Genomic DNA, 16,802 nt, shown 5'->3' with positions numbered 1-16,802 from the left:
TTACTTAATTATATTTAAATTAGTTTTATCTTCTTTTCCCCTCTATATTTGAAAAAGAAATCTGAATTCACAGTCAAAGTTTGTGGAAGAATCATGTTGTTCTTACCACAATGGCCAAACCTTATATATAAACTTACAAGTTTACTTGTTGAGCTTCTCAAAGCTTAAAGTTACTTTTTATCTTCTACAGAGTGAGTGTTTGTTCTTTTCAAGTGTCTGCTTTTCTTAATGTAAACCGTAAGGTCCATAACTACACAAAGGGACAGACACAAAGGCCGAAACTCTTACATTGGATTGACTAGCTCGGAGAAAAGTACCTTACATGATCATCAAAACTGTGTCGGACTGGTGAAGCTTGTGTTTGTGTCTGTGCTTGTGCTTGTGGTGTCTGTGGTTGATGATGTGTTGACTCGAAACTGTTTCTTAAATAGAGACCTGTGTTGAAGTATAAGCCGGTTCCAGCTGGGCAATGAAGAGAATCAAGAAACTGAGTGGGTGGTTTTAAGCTATCCCGAGATGCTTCTACCTTGTCTGCTTCTCCTTGGTTCATGACCATCAGGTCTTTTCCCATCAACCGCAAAACCGGGTTAGGACTTGGAGGCACAACAACAGCTCTGCTGGAGAATTTACTCTGAAGTTCTAAGTCTTGCTGGATCATGTACGGTGACTCCTCAAACGGATGATTTGTTGTATCCAAATGTGACGAATAAGAAGCACCTCTTCTCTGCAGTAGATGAGATGTTTGATGCTTCAAAGCAATCCCCTCAGAGATTCTCTCTTTTCTCTGGCAACAACAACAAGACTCATGATCGTTGCTTCTAAGTCTTGGAGGTGGTTCTGTCTTGCCAACAGTCATCAGCTCAGCCTCGGTGATTGTCTCATGATGAGATGGAACACAAAAGCTCATCGGTGTTGTCGTGTAGGAAGAAGATAACTCCACAGGGAAACTCAACTTACCAGCTGCAACGTTTGAAACAGCAGAAACAGGTGATTCAGATGAGTTTCTGTCGAAAGAATGGAACTGGCTTGTGATAACAGACGAGTTTCCAAGATTCTCATCGTAACACATGTCCCTGGGACTAGGTAGAAATGAGCCAGGAGGTCCTGGAATGGGAATGGTATCAACCTCTACAAATAAGCTTCCTTTTCCTCTCACCTCAGATTCAAACCTCACATCTTCATCACAAGTGGTTTGCCTATAAATCATTTCCTCAACTTCTTCAGAGTAATAATACATTGCTCTCTCGCTAGGTGTAGCATCATTGCTTTTGTCCAACACATTGGCTCTACTGTTGTTGTTGTTGCTATTATCTTCATCCTCCTCATCACTACTTTCTTCGTCATCATCATCATCAAATGAAGGAGTATCATCATAACCAGAAACATAATCATCATCTGAGAGTTCACGTTCTTGTGTCATTTCAGATTCCCATTTTCCAGCTTCTTCTTCCTCAGACGAATCCAGCCGAGCTTTCTTTAGCTCCACAGGCAGAGATAGTCGTCTCCAGCCATTTGCTACGAATTGTGGGGACACCTTTCTCATGCTAGTTGCACGAGGAGAAACCTCGCTGACATTCTTTCCAAGTGGATACTTATTTTCTTGAATCGAAGCAAGTCTCTTCTTGACTTGGAGGGTGTCTAAATGAGCTACTGCAAGTGATGCCTCCTCCTTTTCACTCATCTGAACTCTAAATGAACGACTTTGAGCTCCTTTACTCCCAAACATAGCCTTATTCCTTCCAGAGACTTCCTTCTGTTTCTTCAAAGGGGATGAATCAGTACCTCTCAACACAAGACGCTCTCCTCCTGACCATGAATCATCATCATCCTCAGATGGCTGATCCCGCAAATCATAAAGTTTATGTCCTTTCTCATTTAGCCTCTTTGAAACCAGACCAGGTTTTGATAACATCCGCTGGTTATAGATTCTACGATGACCCTTGCTGCTACCTTCTCCGCAAAACACTCTTTGATAATCTGGTACCTGCTGTACAAAGTAGTGTACTGTTATTTCATGAACCTCACTACAAAAACAAAAGATACAGAAACTAATGTTATTATTTATTACCTCTGATGTATTATTGGCTTTGAGATTGGTTAGTTTAAGATACTTGTAATGTTTCTTTCCCAGACGTCTCTTCCTCAAGCTTTTACTGTTTTCTTTACTACCTTGGCTTGAACTCTTCTTTTCACTACTACCACCCTCATGCTGCTCTCTCAATGTAGTAGTAGTACAAGTCTTCTTCTCGCTGAACTCTGTTAGAATCCGCAGTTTTTGACCCTTGGCATCGATATAAACCGGACCAACGCCCACAGGAGAAGCTTTCCGCTTCTTGGACACTTTATCAGCAACAACTCGATTCGTGTGACTCAAAATGGACACCCACGTAGTTCCATTTCTCTTGTCAAGATCTTCTAACGTGCATCTTTTAGCAGAAGCATAAATATCAACCATCGTTTTAACTTTCATCTGTGGCTTAGCTCTAGGCTTGTTTGGCTTGGTGCTAACCGGTGGCACGGATAAATCAACAGACAGACACTGATTAACTCTAGGCTTGTTTGGCTTAGTACTACTAACAGGTGGCACGGCTGAATCAACAGACAGACGCTGATCAACTCTATGCTTGTTTGGCTTATAAGTACTAACAGGTGGCAGTTCTGAATCAGCAGACAGACACTGATCGATGTGAGCATTCAAAGTAGTGTTGGAAGCTGATGAGAAGGTTTTGCAAATAGGACATGTTGTCGTCATCACGAGGCCACCACCACAAGTATCTTCTTTGGATTTCACCATTCCTCCTCCTCCTCGTCCACACTTTTTACTGTTCTTGTTGTTATTACTTGTACCAGCTACTACTATCTCTACCTTAGACTTCGAAACACTTGTACTCGTACCAAAACCATTCTTGATGACCCTTGATTGGCTACAACCTCCTTTTAGCCCAAGTTTAGCCAAACCAGTTCCTCTATGGACATGAGATACGATCTGCTTCCCTGACGATGAACTAGCCGTTGTCTCAAACGGTGGCAAAGGATCAGTTACGCCATGAGTTGAACAAATTTGGAGACTTTTAGGAGAAAATGGCCAGCTGTTCTTGATGCTGTTCTTTCTGTTACTATACGCGTAATCTCTGCATGCATCAAAGCATATATATAACGACGTTAGTTACTTCCAAGTCTCAAAAAAGCTAAGGAAGAAGGAAGAAAGGTCAAAACTTTTGATCTAGCTATGAGGATGAGTTTTTAGCTTATGATCATTTAAAACTGACCCATTAGTTACTATAAGGAAGAAGGAAGAAAGGTCAACACTTTTGATCATTTGAGACTGACCCATCACGAAATCAAGAGACTTTTTTTTTGTCTGGGGGAAAACCATATTGGCGAAGAAACCCAGAAAACAAAAAAAGACTTTCAGAGAATAAAAAAAAAAGTAGAAGTTTTTAATTTACCTGATGGAGAAGTTTTGGAGATGGGATTGACCTAACTCATGTGAAGAAGTGGTGAGATGTAATAAACTGGAAGTAGCAGGAGAAGAAGATGAAAGTGGGTCATGTGGTGGGTTCTCAGTGGACAAGAACATTTGATTCTTCCACTGTTACTATCTGCCTCTTCGCTTCCCAAATAGTTCAGCATAACACTAGATCTTCTTTTATCATCTCCAGTTTATGTCCGATCTACACACAACACGTAAACTAAGATTATGAAACTTGTTGAGATTTGTGATTCCAAGAAACCCAGAAGAGCAAAAAAAAAGTGAACGTTATTTCATGTGAAAAATATAAGTTGGGATTAGTTGGTATATTTTGAAGTGTATACATGTAACGATTTGATGAAGTGTAATCACAAAAAAAAAAGAAACAATTATTCGCACGCAAAAGAGCCTGATTTCTTTATTTCTCAGAAAAAAGTTTCAGTTACCAATCTAATTCGTGAGCTTATTGTATGTTGAGGGTATCATAAGAGGATAAAGTGAAGTAAGACATCCATAAGATAAAGAAGCTACCAAAATATATAAAGATTAGATCAAAGTTAAGAATTCATATGGTCTTCATGAAACTAAAGATTATGAGGGCATTAAATCAAAGGAAAATCAAGACATGGGGAAGAATCTTGATCAGCTAGAAAAAAGGATGACTACAAATAGATCTAGTAGTTGAAGTAAAAGGAACAAATCTAATCTTTACTCATAAATCTCATATACACACATACATCTGAAAACATTTCAAGATTTGGGATCTTGAAGTTGGATAGAAGAACAGAAGATCAAAATGAAGAAAGAAGGACACACCAGATTCACAAACTTTAGACAAAGAACAAGAAAACAAATTTTGGAGAAACAGTTTACAAACCTTGGATGGGTTTTCTTGGCAAAACAAAGAAAATGGTTTCTTAGAGAGAGAAAGATAGCATTGATGAAAGAGATGGAGAAAGAGAGAAGAACCAAGCACTAAAATGATTTTTTTGGTGTTCCATATAAAGTCCACATATGTATTATCACTAAATGTGAAAAACGAATTTTTTTTTAAAAGAAAATGAGTGCAAGAGGAGAAAAATAAATAAAAGTGTCCACAGTAACTTCAATTATTATCACACTCCACCATCTTTATTTTATTATTTTCTGTTGTATAGATTTGGTATAGCTAAATTTTGAGTTATTAAATTACTATACATTTAAAACAAATACTATGCATTCTCCTGAGAAATGTAATTTTTAAATATTTAGTGTGTTGGCTTTCCATGTGAAAGGAGCTTTACCAAGGCACTTCATCTAATATTTGAATGATTTTCTAATACCGATAACCAAAGTCTATAGATTTATAGCGAGGAACTTCGGTAAATAGATAAAATTCATAATACATTCTCCAATTTGTTAAAAACATGTGAACTTACGTAAATAAATTTAAATTACAGATCCAACTAAAAATATCCAAAAGAGAAACATAAGTGAAGTTCAGATGAATTTTTTTACCAAAAAAAAAAAGTTCAGATGAATTTTGCAAGGAGCAATGGATGTGGACCCACTAAGCAGACAAGCAAGCGACACGTCGCAATCACGTCAATCTTAAAATAAAATCTTGGGGCCGTTGTTCCTCCACTCTCTTTAAATTATTAGTTTTTATTTATGTTAAACATTTTTTACTTTTTAACCAAAAACGAATTCAATTTGTACGTCGATGAAATCTTATTTACGAAAGATGTACAAACGCACGCCCACACGCGCTTAGATACCTCACTTATAGACCACTTCCACACGCGTATGTACATTAATTAATGTAAGGGATATTTTGCATTGATGTATCAATGTTCCTACCAAAAAATAATACGAACTTATTAAATAAACTTTACTCCTTTTTTGTATGGGATTTATTCCCTTATTTTTCTTCTCCATTTTTTAACTGTTTAACCCTATTTATATTTTAATACCCGAGTAAACTTTTGGAGGATATGAAATTTTAGTTATTTACATTATCTTCAAAGGATCTGTCATATAAACTTTGAATTTTGATAAATTCGAAAACTAAAGTAGACATGGGGAAAACGCCTAATATACTAAAAGAATGAATAATGCAAAAGTGCTGTATACAAAATAGTTGATATGTCGATACGATGTGGACAGAAGGAGATTACTTAGACCAATTCGTAGTGTCATGCATGCATGCATGTGCGCAATCTTTTTTTTTTTTTTTTTTGCTAAATGCATGTGCACAATCTTTCAAATTATTTCATCCATACCGTATACGACTGACTTGTCACAGTACATATATCCATAATCCATATATATGTATGATCAAAATATCTATGTCCATATCTATGCTTGGCGTGATCTCAATGTATATACTTCTTTAGCTATGCTGAAGTTCATGTTGGATAAAAGAACTGCGTTGTGTGCGAGAAGACGTTGCTCTTAAATTCAGTTCTAATCAATATATATAGGAGTATCTAGCTCATATGGTACCTTCATATTGTATGAATTGATAATCACATTCTTTTCTTTTTTTACTGAATTGATAATCACATTCATTCATGGACGAAAACGCATTATAACATCTCAGAATATGGCCTTCTGTAGTGCCATCGATGTAAATATGTTTTTTTTTTAAAACTTATTTAATTGCGACGAAGAAGACCAATTACATTTTCGTTTTCTGTTTGGAACAAGTCCATCGGTCTCATGCACATGTGACAAAGTAATTAAGCAAGCATCGGTGTAAGAAATCTAGAAAGAAAAGATCGCAAAACTTCATATATATGAATCAAAACCTATATGTAAACATCATCATGCCAGGATTTAAGACATCCATACCACACATGGTAACAGCTTCCCGTCACACCTCAATGTTTGATTTAGGCATTTCCGGACACCTCAGGAGTATTATTATATTTCTTCTACTGTTTTTTTCATTCGGATATATAAGTTATCACAAATTAATTAATCGGTCAATTACTAACATAATGGTTTAACATAAGTACCAACACAAGGCCATGCGAATATATAAGGTTAACTTAATGGCAACGAATTGCGCACCAAATTATTATACTAAAGTCCTGTACTAATTATTAAGTCGTGCTTTTAAATATGCTTAGAACAATAATTATTTCTAATTGTGTAAAGATACTAATGGAGGACCAAAGCCAACATTTCGTTGTTCAATTTACGATCTTCACGCCAAAATAAAATATCTGGCTAAGTAGGCCCGCTTTAAATAGCATCCACATAAATGAAAATAAAATAATACGCCGTGATATCTCGCCTTCCGTTTTGTTGAGGCCAACGCACTCCGATTAACACTATTGTCAAAAATAAAGCACTATTTTCTTTATAGCAATTGTAACATTGAGTATTAACTATAAAATGAAATATTATTATTTTTGTACATACGACTGGTGCATTCGGAATTTTCTGTTTATACAAAAAAAGTACATGGTTTTATAATTAACTATGCACAATTTTTTTTTTCTTGAAAACATATTGAGACGCATATCATTTATTCCAATAAGCTAGATGATTATCAAAATAAGCTAGATAAATATCAAAATTCAAAACCTTGCATTTTATGGATTTGATTGTTTGTATTTGTATATTGTGATTTCGCAAGAGTAATGATTAACTATTTCCTATAACAGTTAGTCATCCATTATTACGAATAGGATCAATTTGTGTCCAATTAATCCAATTTTTAGCGTAACATTGTCTAATTAATCCCTTGACAGTTGACACAGTTAGATGCTGTAAGCAATGTCTACTTCGTTAGTTGTTATTTTTGTTTAATTAAATGACCACGTTTTAGAAATGTATTGTTACATTTGTTCAAAAATATAGTCTATTACATACTATCGCTCATATCGATCGAATTTCTCTCAGTTAGATAACAACTTAATATTCATTAATATCTGCCGGCGCCTAATCTAAAATCAGCCTAAGGCATGCACTAATGTACAATTTGTCAAGTTTAGGCATGCACTAATATGACGTTATATTTGGACTTACTACAAAAATTAAAATCTATCAAACAAGAGACAGATTATTTTCTTCCGTCAAATATAAATGCTTTTACATGTTGACAAAACTTTCAACTAGTCTTTCTATTTAAAAAAATCATGATAATAACTTTTTCCAAAACGGTCAAATGTTTCACAAAACATGTTATAGCAATTTAGGACTTAGTGGCTTTTCACAAAATAGAATAATTGAACTTGAGAGTTTTTACCAAAGAGGAAAGGCCAATTCAGAGATTAGGACCAACATTGCCTTTCAGTATGAGTGGACATATATACCTCTTTTGATGTGAGAGTCTGATCTCTCAACAAAAAAAAAAAACTTAAATAAACTGTAAAATTTTAATTTGTTTGTAACCATTATTCTACACAAGAGAGTGCTCATACTTCGCAATAAATCTGTAAGTCACCAATCAGGTAGTTGTCCCGATTTCAAACAAGATTAGAAAATAGTGCCCATCTCATCTCATATCTAGTTTGTTAATGTAAAGAGTCAACAAAAATCCTCTAGAAGTTAGCTTTAAAACTCTTTGAGGCCTTGAGCAATCTCCAATATTAGGTCGGCCATTATATGCAATATTATGTATATTCCGTATTCGTAAATGTGTACATAAATTATACATACATGTGGTAAATGTGGACATCAACTAAACTAACATGTCAAACAAAAGAAAGACATGGAGTGCATATGATAATGAACAAATGATTTTGGAAATGCGCATGCAATATATATAGCCGTTGTGGTTGTACTTTATACATTTATAGATCCATTATTCAGTAATATATTCTCCTTATTTTATATAAAATTGATTGTAACAAGAAAACAGCTCATCATCACGAAATGCAACTCTCATAATAGTTGTTATACTATACATCAAATATATCCCCATCTAATTTATGTGACATTATTTACACTCAACAGGTTATATCTAAAATAATTAGGAATTCGTGAGACAAAAGAAAATGAATTGCGTACACATAATGCATGTCATGACGGTGACCATGATCTTGACTACCTCACATGATTTCAACCACATATATAAATATCTATATAGAAAGAAAGAATCATGAGGTTAAAGTCATGTATACTTTTTATTCAAAATGCGGTTCCATAACATTATAATAACTTACATTTACCTCGGTGGCGTTTCTCAATATTCTATAGGTAGATTCAAACCGAACTTATATCTCACCATTTCTTCATAACAGCCTCTTGAGATTCTTCTCAGCCTCTTTGTTAGAGAATCATGAAATCTTGAGGTTGAATGGTTGAGGAGAAAACTTCTTTAAGATCTTTCAGGAATAGGAAACTGCTGGAGTTGATCGGTATTGTCATGGAATGTTGTAAAAGCTTGTGGTGGCGTCCAAATACAAACCGTTTCCACCATAAGGAGGATGAAGATGGGCACGAGGAGACGCTTGTTGTGTCTTGGAGAGATCTTGAAACTGAGAAGTTGGTTTTGTACTTGGATCTCCATGTGAGGTCTCTTCTCTTTGGTTCATAACCATCAAATCTTTTCCCATTAGCCGCAACACTGGACCGGAGTTTGAAGGAACCGGGGGAACAGACTTACTCAAAAGATCTTGATGGATCATGTGTGGTGGTGGTTGCCTAAATGTTGTACCTTCAAGAGCATTCTCCTTTCTCTGGCAACAACATGACTGATCATTGTCAGTAGTGATGATGTTATGAAGACTAAATGTCTGTGTTTCAGGAGCTGCAAAGTTAGAAACTGCTGAAACAGGTGATTCAGACAAGTTTCTGTCAGTGAGATCAAGCTGATCAAAGGATGTTTGGACCTGGAAAAAGTTTCCATGATTTTCAGTTGCAGTTGCATCAGTTCCCATGTCCCAAGGACTCTCTAGAAATGATCCAGGAGGCCCTGGAATAGGAATGGGATCAACCTCCATGAATGAGCTTCCTCCTTCTTCAGTTTCAAAACCATTTTTCTCTAAAACCATGCTTTCAAACTCAGCATCTATTGTGTCCAACATATCACAGTCTCCTTTGTTATTACCAGTCTCTTCCAAACTTTCATAATCATTATCTTCACCCCTAGTTGAAGGCAGACCCTTATCTGTTTCTTCAGCCTCGTCCCAGTCATCATAATCTGCCAGTTCAAGTTCTTGAGTCATTTCAGACTCCCATCTCCCTGAATCCTCATCTTCATTCTCTGAAACATCAAACCTCCATGCTTTCTTTAACTTCATAACTCCTTTGTCCACAGGTTTAGGAGCTGCAAAGTTAGTACTCTTTCCAGAGATTTGACTATCCCCACAGCTTCTCCATGAGCTTTGACTGTTAACCGCCTCGGATAAATCAGTACTCACAAGACTTGGACCCTTTAACACAAGAGGATCTTCTGACAATGAATGCATATTCTCAGATGGCTGATCACACATGCTCCTCCCTTTCTTACTTTCATTCCTTGAAAGACTATGTTTTCTTAGCATCCTCCTACGCTGACTTGTCCCTGGAGTTTCTAACCTCTCCATGCCTCTACATTCTTCAGAACACCCTCTTCTAGACTCGTGTATCTGTTACACAAGTGACTTTATTAAACAATCTTTATCTTACTTCAAGAATCAAGAATGTATGCATAGATTACTATTAAGTTACCTCTGACGCATTGCCTTCTAGTCTTTTCTTACAGCTTTTGTAACTCCGTTTACCTTCACTAAATGATTTCTTCTCATGCTCTCTTGATGGTTCAGCAGCTTTCTCCTTAACCTCAGATATAATCCTCAGTTTTTGGCCCTTAGCATCAATGTAAACAGGTCCAATGCCAGCATCACCATCTTCATCAAGCTTCTTCTCTTTGTTGGAAACTTCAGACTTATTATTATCACAGACAATGACACGGTTAGAGTAGCTTGAGATCACAGCCCACTTTGTTCCATTTCTTCTATCAAGATCTTCTAGTGTGCATCCTTTTGCAGAAGCGTAGATATCAACCATCGTTTTAACCTTCAACCGCGGCTTGTGGTTCCTAGGCTTGTTTGGCTTACTAACTGGCTGCTCTCCCAAGTCAACAGACAGGCACTGATCGATATGCGCATTCAAAGTGGTGTTAGAAGCAGACGAGAAGGTTTTGCAGATGGGACAAGTTCTCAAAGCCTGATCTTCTTTTGATGAACCATCCACACAAGCTCCAGGTTTCACTACTAACCCACATTTCTTTCTTGGAGTCTTGTTAACTGTAGTGACTTGTGTTTTGGATTTGGAACCATTCTCAAAGCCTTGTTTAGTAATCTCTGCTGATGCATGATCACTGGAAGCAAGTCTTCCTAACTTTCTCTTGCTGCTTATGGCTTCAACATGAGTTAAAGTTGGCTTGTTGGATGATGAAGCTTCAGGAGGATGGCTTATCATAGGGCCAAGAGGCTGAATAGGTGGCAATGGATCACTCAAGCCATGTTTTAAACAAAGTTGCAGACTTGTTGAAGAGAAAGGCCAGCTTTTCTGAATGTTTTTGGTCCGGTTACTAAATGCATAACCTCTGCAAAACCATCATGAAAACCAAAGTCTCAATTAGTAGAGTACATAACAACCAGACAAAACAAAGGTTCAGAAAAGCTTCTGAGAGACAAGACATAACAAAAGTTCACATGGTATGGACCAATGGATCAAAGAAAAGTAAAAGAAATAGTCAACACTCAATAATATCATTTAAGCTCCCCAAACACCCAGAAGGTGAAAGAGAAAAGAAGTTTGTTTTTCTTTTATTTGTAATGAATCTGACCCATTAAGAATATTGAATGGATGAGAAGAAAAGATCTATCTAGTATGATCAGACTCATCAAGAAAACTTGACTTTGCCTAAAACAATGGTGAAGAAGGAAACTGTTGACTTCTTCTTCATAAAACAAATCAAAGAAAAAAAGAGAAATCTTATGAGATTACCTGATGGAGAAAGTGGAAAGATGTGATTGACCTAACTCATCACTAGGCTTGGTGAGATGCAAGAAATGGGAAGAAGATGATGGATTATTTGGAGATCCTTCATCAGTAGATAATGATGGATAAGAAGAACATTTGATCCTTCCACTGTTACTATTCACCTCTCTGCTATTCTTCATAACATCAGATCACTTATAATGTCAAATTTCTGAGGGGCTATAAAACCTGCAAGTGTTGAAAAGAATGTTTTTTTTATATATTCTTTGAGTTTGAAGAAAACCTCATAAGAGGAAAGTTGAGAAGATATTTCTAGAAAAAAAAAATACTATTATTATTTCATGTGAAGAAGAGAAAACAGAGAATAAAATTAAGATTAGTGGGTGAGATTTTCAAATATCTAGAGGGGTCTAAAGAAACATGAACAGTTAAAAGAATGAATTTTTAATCTAGAAATTTTCAATTTCCCCTACAACAATCAGTTTCCAGTTTGATTGGAGTGTGTTATTTTATGCAATGAATCACATGAAACTCAAGACATCACAACAACAGATGAACAGATTCAGACTGTAGATAACCCCATGAATGAATTTAAACAAGCATCTGGGTGATCTTATAGACCAAAGATATTGAATTTTTTCTTCTTAGAAACTGTTGACAGAAACAAAACAAGACATAGAAAGAAGATAACCAAACCATTAAAAACACAGTTCCAGAGAATGAAGACTACCTGTGGATAAAAGAAGAAGACGAAACACACAGAAACATGAGCTTTAAAAAGAAATCTGGGGATAAAAATCAAGAAACAAAACATAACCAAACCCTTTATGGACAGACTGTCAAGAAAGTAATGTTAATCATGCAATACAAAACTTATACAGATCTATATATACATACACATGCATACATCGTTCCAAGAATATAAGTTTGGATCTTTGAAAAAAAATCAACAAAGATGCAAAAGAAAGTGAGAACAAGAAACAGTAAATCAGTGGCACAATAATAAAACATAGAAGTTGAAGAAGAAAGAGTTGTTCAGAGATTTTAAAAACACTAAATACACACGAACCTTTAGAATTTAAAGGATTGATTATTTCAAAAATGGTTTTCCTGGCAGAAGAAAATATTTTCTTAGAGAGAGAGATGAACAAGAACCACGCACTAACACATCAAAGTGGTATCAGGTTCCCTAAGTAATAAATATACACAGTATTTAATAAAATAATCTAAAGTTAGAAAATGAAAACGTTAAAGTAGAAAAATGAAAATATTTTTTTGTTTGTTTCCTCGTCTCTTTTCCTTTGGTCTGTCTGTAAGTGAGCTGTGTGAATTCCTAAACCGTTTTGAATTTTATAATCGTTATAAGCATTGGTCCTAACTATTTTTTATATGTTTTAAATTGTCCACTTCTGAACCTGAACTGAACGAAACACTAGAGGCCAATATTTTATTTATTGTGTGTTTTAGTAACTGGTTTATCTACCATTTTTTATATACAAAATGTAAATGTTTTCTTCAAATTTAACTTACGATATAAAAATATCTATATTTATCAAATTTCTTATAATTAAGAATACTTTGCTTTTCAATAATTATCAAAAATTCCGCTGTCTTATGAATAGAATAGGCGAAACCAATGTTTTTTTAGACGATGGTTCGACCATTAGAAACCAAATGAGATTATAACTAAGATATGGGTTGACTAGCATTAGTTTTGGGACCAAGTCTTTGAGAAAAATTTATAAAGATTAAAAGAAATTCTTAAATTGACGAAACAATTTATGAACAAATGATGATTCTTGAACATGCATCATTGGGTGATGGCTCCACATGACATTCAGACTATGTTTTTCTTGATATTACCAGCAAATGATATGGGAAGGTGTATAGTCGAAAGTATACCAAGGTGAGAACATAACAGGAAGAGCCGGTTTAAGATTCATGAAATTTGAAACAATTAATTACAGTTTGAGGTATAAACCGGTCCTAATTACATGTAGAACAAACGAATGTTCATCATATTTTCAGTATAGAGATTACATGATCTTGGCTTGTGACTCGGGATGCCTGGTGACCCGAATAGCTGGATCTTTGAGCAAGTGAATCATGACGACAATTGTCACTTTTTTGTCACGTTTACATACCCAAGTCAAATGTCATAATGTTTTTTTATAGCCATATAAATTTATGTGTTGATTCTATCAAAATATTGTTTTATAAAAACAAAAAACACACAAGCTCTTAATTTGAAAACAAGTAGAACTTTTACATGATCCATAAGGTATAAACTATGAGAGAGATATACACCTTAATTATAAGTTGTTCTTTGTTATGGGATGCACTAATTAGCATCCAGAGTTATCGCTATCAACTTATCATCACATTATTAAAGAAATTAAGTAAAATCAACAAAACTAAAATAGGTTTGGGGGTGTCATTTTGTGGAAACGTAAAGGGCGAAGCAAATGAGGATTTTAGTCAAACATCATTTTCCTCATAAGTCCATATTCCACATGCCCTATGGACGTATTAGGGGAGGTCCCATACGTTCTATTCGCTACACGCCATTTCGTGAATGATAAATCTATTCTATTAAAATAATAACATCATCTATTGATATACAATTATTAAAATATATTATTAATCATTTAAGAAAAATATTAAACAAAAAAATACAAATACAACTAAAACACACACAAATATAAAAATTAAATTTCTAAAAAAATATAAAACAAAAAATATATCTACATTTAAAAAGGGCGGATCAGAATCTAGTCGACAAGTAAATAGATTTAAGTAATCAACAAAACAAAATGAAGTTAATCAAAAAAATCAAACAAAATGAACATATATGGTGTATAGAATTTATTTAGTTTTGTTTAGAGTACCCTCCAAAATATAAAAACTTGATAATTGCATTTGATAAAATATCAATATGTATGTGTTGCACTGTACTGTGATTAAAAAGTATTGACTGTGTAAATACTGATAACATATATAATGTTTGATTTTTTTTTGGCAACATAATGTTTGATTTAAAACTTATAAGATTCCATAGATACATATTATAAATAAATATATTATTTTAAATGAGGACCGACTATTATATATACCATGTAAAGGAAGAAAACAAAGGAGGGTTTATAAGAGAAAATATGAAATGTTCACATACGTTAAATTATGAAATTGGTATGGTGATTGGGGATGGTGTAGTCTGTATAACTTTATATGATGCTTTTATTTATTGTGAACATGAATACACAATTTCAAAATATTTTTTTAGTCGAGAATATACTGTTTTCTTATAGTGAAGTATTTCTTTACACCGCTCTTTTGGGATACCGAATTTTGTTGCTCAAAAAAAAAAAAAGGGATACCGAATTTTATTTTTGTTAACGGGGGAGCACCGATATTCCGTACGATGTATGTGGGTCGAAAAAATGAGAGAACCGAGATTAACGTGACAAATAAATCTGGTCCTATTTTGGTTAGGTATGAAAATAATTTAATTTTGAGATGAAATTCATTGAACTGTTCAAATTCCATTAAGGTGGTTGGTCCACCACGATATGCACCCTTTCAAATTTCCATGTTTCATAAATTCAAATTCATGTATATGGTACGGTCTCATTCATACTTGTCTATTTAATTCAGAATAACCATAAATCACTACAGTGATTTACACAAGTAATATGAAAGATGTACCCGAGATTGGCATAGTGATATTGTTAATGCAATTATGCAAGAATATAATCATGTAGAAAAGAAAGAAAAAAATTCTTGCTTATACGCATGTGTTTTGACTTATTGATCTCTTTAAATTCAATGAAACCTATTAAGATTATTTAATGTTAAGTTCAAAAAAAAGTTTATTTAATGTTTAGCGCAACTTTTCTTTTACTGTGTATTTTATCACACATTTTTTTTAACGTCTGATTAATTATGTTATTATAATAATGAAAAATATTATATAAACATTTTTACAGCCGACAATTCTACCCTCATATAAAAATGCATGTCTGACTGCATTATTATGAACCGCCCTATAAAATTCATGTTCGATGATACGCCTTGCAGCATGCTGAAAACTTATTATAATTTTTTTCTCCATGATCTGTATAATTTGCATTTTCTAGGGTTTAAATTCCAAATATTCTGATATAAAGTTATTAATGAACCATTAATCAAACCATTAGGGCTTCCCCGACTTTTCTTTTACTGCATATCCTATCACACATCTTTTCTTTTTTTTTAACGTGAATCACACATCTTTTCAAAGTCGAAGAATTGAAAAGAAAAGTTAAAATGAAATGTTATTTCACTTGGACTCGATTAAACACGTATTTTTTGTATATGTAATAGTGTTTCACGCTGACAAAAAAAAAGAGAGAGTGTTTTTTTAAGTGTTTCGCAAAGTGTAAGTATATTGCGTAAGTATATTCATTAAAAAGAATTATACAGATTACTAAGAATTGAAGATAAATCTATATCTATCTAATCCATTAAAAATCTAAGTACAAATTTAAATTACTCCTTAATTTTGCAAGTTATTTACACTCCTATGTCATTGATGTATTAATTGGATCTATATTTATGTTTTCTTTGTCTTTTTCGAATTAATAAATGTTCTATCCGAAATTAATTTTTTTAAACTGAAACAACGCCAAAAATATCAACTCAACGCCTCCGTAATATATACTTCCTCCTTTTATAAGTACATCATTGCTTTATTCTTCACTTCTTACTACTTGAACTTAAAAAAAACAGAGCAATTACCGGATTTTCAAAAATCGTTTTTATGTCATTTATAAACAAACATCAAAAGTTCAATGTTCATATTTTTCGTTAACACAATACCAACCAGACAAATCCATGTTACAAATTTAAGGTAATATTAACAATTGCAATAGAAAAGACTTCCTTCATAGTTTGACTATCACATTAATACACAACGATTATAAGTATAAACAACTATTTTTCACTAATTATACATAGTCATATCTGCACTTGCCGATCAATCAAGCTTAAATTTGAAACTACAATTTATAAAATCTTTAAAAATATACATGATTTTACTTGCAAGCAATATTAGTATTATTTAATGATTATCGGTATACAAAAATCTATTTTCCGCTTTAATACTTTCCATTTGCGGATGAATTAATTTATAATTTTCAAATATAATAACAAATATCTTTCAAAATAAATAACTACTATTTAAATAGCATTTTGGATCCTTATATTTTTCTACTTCATATACATATATTTAGGGCCTGACTGGTTTAACCGCAGCGGTTGCGGTTGCGGTTGCGGAAGTTTGCGGATGCGGATGGTTGCGGTTTCTAGCGGTTTTAAGAGATTTGTACGACTGGTTATGCGGTTAGAAATTTGTGCGTTTGCGGGATAC

General features: G+C 34.0%; 2 protein-coding genes across 8 annotated transcripts; both read right to left on the bottom strand.

Annotated features, from left to right (window-relative positions):
* Positions 1-66: 66 nt before the first annotated feature.
* Positions 67-4,924, bottom strand: LOC103856945. 6 transcript variants are annotated; one of them, XM_033288630.1, is made up of 5 exons: positions 4,350-4,924; positions 3,450-3,674; positions 2,200-3,131; positions 2,069-2,169; positions 67-1,987 (listed from the first exon to the last, which is right to left on the bottom strand). In XM_033288630.1, exons 2-5 carry the CDS (start codon positions 3,578-3,580, stop codon positions 299-301), a joined length of 2,853 nt encoding a protein of 950 aa, XP_033144521.1. In that variant the 5' UTR covers positions 3,581-3,674; positions 4,350-4,924; the 3' UTR covers positions 67-298. The 6 variants fall into 6 exon arrangements, with proteins under 6 accessions (XP_033144521.1, XP_033144522.1, XP_009132326.1 ...); XM_033288631.1 differs by having other exon boundaries at positions 67-1,984; positions 4,350-4,922; XM_009134078.3 differs by having other exon boundaries at positions 2,069-3,131; positions 4,350-4,916.
* Positions 4,925-8,446: 3,522 nt separating this feature from the next.
* LOC103856944 lies at positions 8,447-14,679 on the bottom strand. Of its 2 annotated transcripts, none has more exons than XM_009134072.3 (4): positions 12,465-14,679; positions 11,402-11,623; positions 10,118-10,997; positions 8,447-10,035 (listed from the first exon to the last, which is right to left on the bottom strand). In XM_009134072.3, the coding sequence occupies exons 2-4, from the start codon at positions 11,575-11,577 to the stop codon at positions 8,830-8,832; spliced, it is 2,262 nt and encodes a 753-aa protein (XP_009132320.1). In that variant the 5' UTR covers positions 11,578-11,623; positions 12,465-14,679; the 3' UTR covers positions 8,447-8,829. The 2 variants fall into 2 exon arrangements, with proteins under 2 accessions (XP_009132320.1, XP_009132321.1); XM_009134073.3 differs by lacking the exon at positions 12,465-14,679 and adding an exon at positions 12,126-12,444.
* Positions 14,680-16,802: the final 2,123 nt, after the last annotated feature.

This window comes from Brassica rapa, chromosome A03, assembly GCF_000309985.2.
Source record: "Brassica rapa cultivar Chiifu-401-42 chromosome A03, CAAS_Brap_v3.01, whole genome shotgun sequence".
Taxonomy (NCBI): domain Eukaryota; kingdom Viridiplantae; phylum Streptophyta; class Magnoliopsida; order Brassicales; family Brassicaceae; genus Brassica; species Brassica rapa.
This window is presented reverse-complemented; position numbering and strand designations above follow the sequence as displayed.

Excerpts from the sequence above, each read along its gene's own strand:
- LOC103856945 (XM_009134078.3), bottom strand. The coding sequence starts at position 3,580 with ATGTTCTTGTCCACTGAGAACCCACCACATGACCCACTTTCATCTTCT. Across the intron at positions 3,132-3,449 it reads CTCCAAAACTTCTCCATCAG|AGATTACGCGTATAGTAACA; the intron begins GTAAATTAAAAA and ends TGATGCATGCAG. Across the intron at positions 1,988-2,068 it reads AAGCCAATAATACATCAGAG|CAGGTACCAGATTATCAAAG; the intron begins GTAATAAATAAT and ends TACTTTGTACAG.
- LOC103856944 (XM_009134072.3), bottom strand. The coding sequence starts at position 11,577 with ATGAAGAATAGCAGAGAGGTGAATAGTAACAGTGGAAGGATCAAATGT. Across the intron at positions 10,998-11,401 it reads CTTTCCACTTTCTCCATCAG|AGGTTATGCATTTAGTAACC; the intron begins GTAATCTCATAA and ends ATGGTTTTGCAG. Across the intron at positions 10,036-10,117 it reads TAGAAGGCAATGCGTCAGAG|ATACACGAGTCTAGAAGAGG; the intron begins GTAACTTAATAG and ends CTTGTGTAACAG.